This window comes from Triticum aestivum, chromosome 2D, assembly GCF_018294505.1.
Source record: "Triticum aestivum cultivar Chinese Spring chromosome 2D, IWGSC CS RefSeq v2.1, whole genome shotgun sequence".
Lineage (NCBI taxonomy): Eukaryota > Viridiplantae > Streptophyta > Magnoliopsida > Poales > Poaceae > Triticum > Triticum aestivum.
The window spans coordinates 161,941,735-161,948,812 of NC_057799.1; the positions used below are offsets into that span (position 1 = coordinate 161,941,735).

Here is a 7,078-nt window from a genome sequence, read left to right on the forward strand (position 1 = left end):
ACAAAAGGCCCATTCAGTCTTATCAGCAAATTAAATACTACCCCTACTCGCACAAATAAAATTCTTTTTCTTAAGGTTCCGAAGAAGAAAATACCTAGCTTAGTTTTCAGTTCCATCAAGGACACGAGCCCCTCCGTCCATCGCACACACACCACACCCCCTCGCCTTGTTGTCTTTTACCTACCGTTTCTCCCCCGCTCCATAAATACCACCTTCCTCTCCCTCTCGTCACTCCCCCACCACACACCCCAAGCCCCCACCTCCATTTTTTCCAGCCAGGTTTGCAGCGAGAAGGAACAGCAAGGCTAGCTACACAAGCCGATGGCCAAGGACGAGGTGATGGAGACCGGCGGCGGCGGCGACTTCGCGGCCAAGGACTACACGGACCCGCCGCCGGCCCCGCTGATCGACGCGGCCGAGCTGGCCTCCTGGTCGCTCTACCGCGCCGTCATCGCCGAGTTCATCGCCACGCTGCTCTTCCTCTACATCACCGTGGCCACCGTCATCGGGTACAAGCACCAGACGGACCCGGCGGTGAACAGCGCCGCCGACGCAGCGTGCGGCGGCGTGGGCGTGCTCGGCATCGCCTGGGCCTTCGGCGGCATGATCTTCGTCCTCGTCTACTGCACCGCCGGCATCTCCGGGGGCCACATCAACCCGGCCGTCACCTTCGGCCTCTTCCTGGCGCGCAAGGTGTCCCTGGTCCGCGCGCTGCTCTACATGATTGCGCAGTGCCTCGGCGCCATGTGCGGGGTCGGCCTCGTCAAGGCCTTCCAGAGCGCCTACTTCGTCAGGTACGGCGGCGGCGCCAACACGCTCGCCGCCGGCTACTCCAAGGGCACCGGCCTCGCTGCGGAGATCATCGGCACCTTCGTGCTCGTCTACACCGTCTTCTCCGCCACCGACCCCAAGCGCAGCGCACGCGACTCTCACGTCCCGGTAAGCACCACATGCCATGCCATGCCTTCGGGCCACAGAATTCTTTCGAGAAAGTAAAGTTTTCTTGTTCGTATAAGAAAAGTAAAGCTAGTTGTTAGAGCTTAACTGAAGATGGCATGCCATGAGGATAGATCGTCCAAATGAGGAGGATGATGCATACGTATGAACAAAAACGGGGGGGGGGGGGGGGGGGGGGGCAAGAATATCCTATACGATGAACAAAATGGGTATAATGATACTCCTTTATCCTAGATATATCGTCTGGAATGAACAAAAAGGAGGATAGTACATATGAATGTCATATACTGTATTTTCTTTTGAAAAGAAATAAGTGCTGCCATGATGCTTTAAAAAAATGCTTTGTCCTTAACAGCAGACATAAGTCTTCCCGTAGGCGTAAATGTGAGTGGTAACAGTTGTACTGGCGCTGCAATTGACGAGGGATGAAGAATCCAGATGCATCTAGTACTAGAGTAGTACACGTCCGCGTGGCAGACACTCAGACAGTCACTACTGTGATAAGTATGTTTACTATTCGAGTTAAGTCCCATCTCATCCATGGCCTTGGCCCATGTGGCCCCAACAGTAAGCCGAGCTGTTTGGGTGTGATAACACGTGGTCGATTTCGTCCAGCGCTGGCTGGTGAATTATTGCCCAGGGCCCCCACCCTGACATCCACGATGAATTATTGGTCTTGTAGTACAAATCACCTCTCGTTGGCAGCATATGGCTAGCTAAATTCAGAGTTACACGATCTAAAAAGTTGAGAGTTACTACTCTGGGTTTGGGTGCTTCTGTCCGGTGATGGCATCCCTTTTCGCGAGGGCACTAGTGAAGGTGCGGTTTCGTGGTGACAAAACGTGATGTTCGGCCGCTTTGCCCGATCCCGTCAAAATATGCCATCGTACTGGTAGTCACTGGCTCTGGTCTTTTGGGGCGGTGAACCGCGCACTGAGGCTGGCGTATGTTCCCGGAGGGAGAGGGAACAGGAGCCTTCACTCCACGCTCGTTGCCGCTCCACCTAGTTTCCTTCCGGTTCAATCAAAAGGGGCGGCAAGTGGCCGGCCTTTCACGACTTTGGGTGTCCTCCAGCACTCACATGATGCGGACGGCCGGAGCACGCACGGCCATGCCATGCTTGGAGAACCAGCAACCTGAAAACGACCCGGCATGGGGAGTGCCGATTAGTTCAGTTGAGAAAGTAATTTGGAGGGGCCTCATGCTATTATGTTTGCTTTGCTTGTGTCTTTCTCCAGGTGCTGGCGCCCCTCCCGATCGGCTTCGCCGTGTTCATGGTCCACCTGGCCACCATCCCCATCACCGGCACCGGCATCAACCCGGCCCGGAGCCTGGGGGCCGCCGTCATCTACAACAAGGACAAGGCCTGGGATGATCAGGTAGAGCACTATCTATTCACTTGCACGCTCCAAACCACCGTTCCATTTTCATGTTAAGTTGCCTTGATCTCATCTTGGCTTGATTTGTTTGTTGCAGTGGATCTTCTGGGTCGGCCCCATGATCGGCGCGGCGATCGCGGCCTTCTACCACCAGTACATCCTCAGGGCCGGCGCCATCAAGGCCCTCGGCTCCTTCAGGAGCAACGCGTAACAAGTTATCATCCATGTCATCTGTATGCAAGACTGAAGCAATGGCGACCCGTGTTGTGTCCATCCATCCAGAGAGAAATGCGCTTTTGCAACTTCTCGACAGTTCAGTTCGGCCGCCGCAATGGTCGTGTTATTATGTGTCGGCAGCTGCATATGCGTAGTACGTGGTCCGGTCATGCGTGCCGTGTCTTGTAATTCGGTCCATGGGATCGCTTGTCTTAATTAGCCCGCATTGCTTTTCCTACTTGTATTTAAATTTAGCGACCATATGTATGATCGATCCAACGTCGCCACCTTTCTATCTAAGTCATCAATCCACCAAGCAAGTGATCATCCCAAATAAGTGTTCTCTCTTGTCTTGTTTGTGACGAGTGGTGGTACTCTTGCTTTCTATCTTGTTGCTTCTTTGCCGATGTGAATCCTCAAGCCTGAATGATCATATGTCGGGTGATGCGCCAACTCTTGTTTTCTGCCCTTGCATGTCCTGCTGCTCTACGGTCTCATCCACAATTTATTTTTTTCGCTGATAACTATCAAGTCAGGGGTCGGCTGTTTCAAAAAACACAAAACGCTCGGTGCTTTGCAATTGATCATGATTATGACAGTTGGGGCCCACATGTAAGAAAACTGATAGAGTGGACCGTTAAGTTGCACGTTATGACAAATGGGACCCATGTGTCAGCCTCACAAAAATCCCCAATACAAAAAAACAAAATCCCCAAACTCGTTCCTGTCTTCTTCCTTCGATCAGATCGGGACGCAGAGAGGATCCCACCCTCCCGATGCAGTTGCCCGTCGCTAGCCTGCGGCGCGCCGCCGCGCCTGGGAGTCGTCGGATCTGCTCTGGCCCTTCGCCCTACGCCTCCCCGCCGTTCCTCCCCTCGACGGGATACCAACGCCGCCGTCCGCCTGCCTCGACCCGATGGAATCGAGCGGCATCAACTGTTGCGCCCCTGCATCAAAGCTTGCCGGAAACAGGTCGCTGACCGCTGGCCTCTCCCCTCCATCCTCCCTCGTTCTACAACGGGAGGAGCCGACTAGGTGGCGGGTGGAGGCGCTCCGGCGTCGGGCGGAGCCCTCCTTGTGAGCCGAAGGAGGGGCTGGCGAGGGAGCTCAGCCTCCACCTCCTGGTGCCCCAACCTCCGGCGTGCTCTCCTAGGTGCGTGGACGAGGGCGCCGGCAGCAAGCGGCTCGATGTCGATGCAGGGCAGGGGTCAATGCGGCGATGCGAAGCAGTTGCCGGCGACGTGCGACGACGCTGAGGAGACGGGAGTTCCAATGGTAGCGCGGCAGTTCGTGCGGCGGCCCGTCCCGTGGTCCGACCTGGCTTGGCATGCGGCAGGTGGTGGAGGTGCGGTGGTGGAGGTGGTGGAGAAGGGAGAGAAGAAAAAATAAGAGGAAGAAGAGAGAACTTACATGTGGGTCCCACATGTAAGTTAACGGTCAAACAAACAGAATATTTAGGAGTGGGTCCAACCTGTCAGAAAACGGCTTAAATCGCTAACGATGAGCGTTTTGTGTTTTTTGAAACAGCCGACCCTTGATTTGGTAATGCGAAAAAAATAAATTTGGTAGTTTTTTGGAACCCTAACCTGTAAAGTAGTAGCTTTATGCTATTTACTCACTCAGCGGAGATGTCTCTTTCTCTCACTTTTGTTCCTTGATTCCTATATAGCTATCACTTGTCATGATCCTTACACCTATCATGGGATGTTGTCATCCAGCAGGATTCTTTTCTTTGGATTGGAGATAGGGTTGCATGTCTTTTTCATTACGACCCAAGGCCAAACAAACCCTTGTCTCATAATGGGGGCGATTTGTTTCCATCAATTCCACCCTAAGTAATATGGTTTGGTTTTATACATGGTGTCTTTCCTTTTCTCTTGTCGAAAGGGGTTCTGTAGAGATTGGACTACATTCGGCCATGATTTTTTGGCAGTGTGATGATGACTCGAGAAATACCGGTTAGATAGGTGGAATGTGTTATGCCAGTCTTAAAGTGATACGGGAGCCGGCCATCCAATGTTGGCCGCATACATTTTAAATCAAATTTGACCAAACACGACGAATTTCATGCAAACAGGGTGTAATTTATTTAAGTTCAGACATAATTTACATAAAATAGAAGATATTCCGTCTGTTCAATTGTAAAACCTAAAAAAACACTAACTTGTGGTGGACGGTGACCTCATACGCCACGGTGGAGTCGTTTCAGTGGTCCTTCCAGCAGCGAAAGTGCACGAGGTTAGGGCGGATGTGGTGGACAGGCCGCGGTTCTATAGGACGTTCTCCGCCGCGAGATCGAGGAGGGGGCACTCACGGGCGTGCGCTCGCGCCGCCATCCTTGCCGTTGGCCCTGCACCGTGATGAAGGAGATCTATGTGAGTCGTCTGTGTTCCCGTGTCTCATCAGCTCCTCTGTCTCGATGTGATTTTCTGGTGTCTCATCTGCTCCCTTTCATGTAGTAGTAGCAGTAGCAGTTGTAGCAGCGCACATATGGCTAACAACAGTCACGCTGGTGAGGTCAGACGCGTCCACAGCAGCAAGACCGTGAAGACCCTCCTCAAAGAGCGAACACATCTATGATATACACGAACGCGCGCCCAAATTATCTTTTTTTTTTGCGAAAATGATCCAGATCTATTATCAAAGTTCACCGGGAGTACAAAGCACTTCAAACATAATAGAAATTACATCGAGATTCTGAAACCACCGAACGACTGCTACCGTCACCAAAAGTCGCTTCTACCCTACCGGAGTCGTCTTGACCATGTCGATGACAATCGGGAAGTCTTCGCGCATGTGCCCCTAAGGACCAGCTGTCGGTGTCAAAACCGGCAGATCTCGGGTAGGGGGTCCCGAGCTGTGTGTCATGGATCGATGGGTAACAGGAGACAGGGGACACGATGTTTACCCAGGTTCGGGCCCTCTTAATGGAGGTAATACCCTACTTCCTGCTTGATTCATCTTGATGAGTATAGAGATTACAAGAGTTGATCTACCCCGAGATCATATGTTGTGGTCTAAACCCTAGGGGTATGATGATTAATGTCCTCATGATCTATCGACTAGCCTGGCCTTAGCTTATATAATGCACCAGAGGCCTAGGATAACAAGAGTCCTAGCCGGATACGTTGGTGGAGAGAAGTCCTTGTCTTGATCACCAAGTCTTGCGGAATACTCCTTGTATGCGGCATGGGCTACCCGAAGTGGCCCATGAGTGAACCGCCATGGGGGTCCTCGGCCCGATCCACCTGGTCGGGAGGCGATGTGGTGAGTAACCCCTAGTCCAGGACACCGTTAGTAGCCTCCTGAACCGGTCTTCAAGTTGGGAACGCTCCTCAATCCTTCCGAACTGTTCTTCATCTTCGGTCGCGGGTCTTGAAAACTGGTTCAACAAATCTTCTCATCTTCGATCTTGAGGATCGCCGAAGTAAATCCGAAGAGTTTACACGTCGGGTATCCGAGTAGCCCCTTTAAGTTCTTGGCCTTTATCAATGCCTTATTATTATTTGTTACGCAACACCTCGGGTTTGAAGTTGTTCCTGTGCGGCGGTGTCCTCTTGCATCCGAGCTCCAAAGCCGGACTGCATTCGAGATATCTTTTGCAGCCGAGCACCAACGTCGGACTATATCCGAGCTCCAACGACGGACTATATCCGAGGTGTCATAGATCACCTTGGCTTGAAAAAGTTTGAAGGAGGTTATCCGAGTTTGACGCTGAAAAGTTCTCTATGGAACGAGCCATTCGAATCCGGGCTTTATGCCGGACCACTTCCGAGCTCCAACGATGGTCAGCGTCCGAGGTGTCGTAAACTACCTCGGTATTTTAAAGGATTGAACGAATTCAACCGAGCTTAATGCCGGAAATGCCCTCTATGGAGCCAGCCACTGGCGCCCGAGCTTTATGCCGGACTGCTTCCGAGGTGGTGCACCACCCCGACCGCGGGCTGATTTTTGGGAATATTTTTTATTGGTGCAATTTACTCTCTGCCGAGATATATAGCCAGTATATGTATATCCAGTAGCCCTCAAGGTGTGTGTCGGTCTAAACCCGAGATGCACCTGAAGGAAAACATAAAACTGCTGATCCTGGTAGCCCTGAGACACAGGTCGATTTGCAAAATCATCCTAAGGATCAACTCCTAGCTCGGCAGCATACGTAGGAATAGAAACGCAGTTTAATATATTAGAAATAATGATTGGCGGACAGGTCCCTGAGAGAGGGTTGTGAGAAGTCGCCGTGATATATTAGCTTGATGCCGGATAAGTCCCAGATGGTACTTACTGTTGTCCGAAGACGTGCTTGCCCATAGTTCCGTCATGCCGAACACTGGGCACTTTGAATTCTCTGCATTGAATAAGCAATGCAGTAGCCCCCGAGACACTGGTCGGGTGGCAACACCAGATCAGGGGATCGATGTGCCCCTTTAATATTAGTAAATGATAAGCCCGAAGCCCAGTAGCCCCCGAGCCTTAATGCGGGTCCGGGTGGCCGAATTAAGGATCAATATCCAGAGTAAAATCATAAA

General features: G+C 52.0%; 1 protein-coding gene across 1 annotated transcript; it reads left to right on the top strand.

Annotated features, from left to right (window-relative positions):
• Positions 1-220: 220 nt before the first annotated feature.
• On the top strand, positions 221-2,889 carry LOC123052353 (aquaporin PIP2-1). The gene is made up of 3 exons (XM_044475493.1): positions 221-939; positions 2,196-2,336; positions 2,434-2,889. The coding sequence occupies exons 1-3, from the start codon at positions 322-324 to the stop codon at positions 2,545-2,547; spliced, it is 873 nt and encodes a 290-aa protein (XP_044331428.1). The 5' UTR covers positions 221-321; the 3' UTR covers positions 2,548-2,889.
• Positions 2,890-7,078: the final 4,189 nt, after the last annotated feature.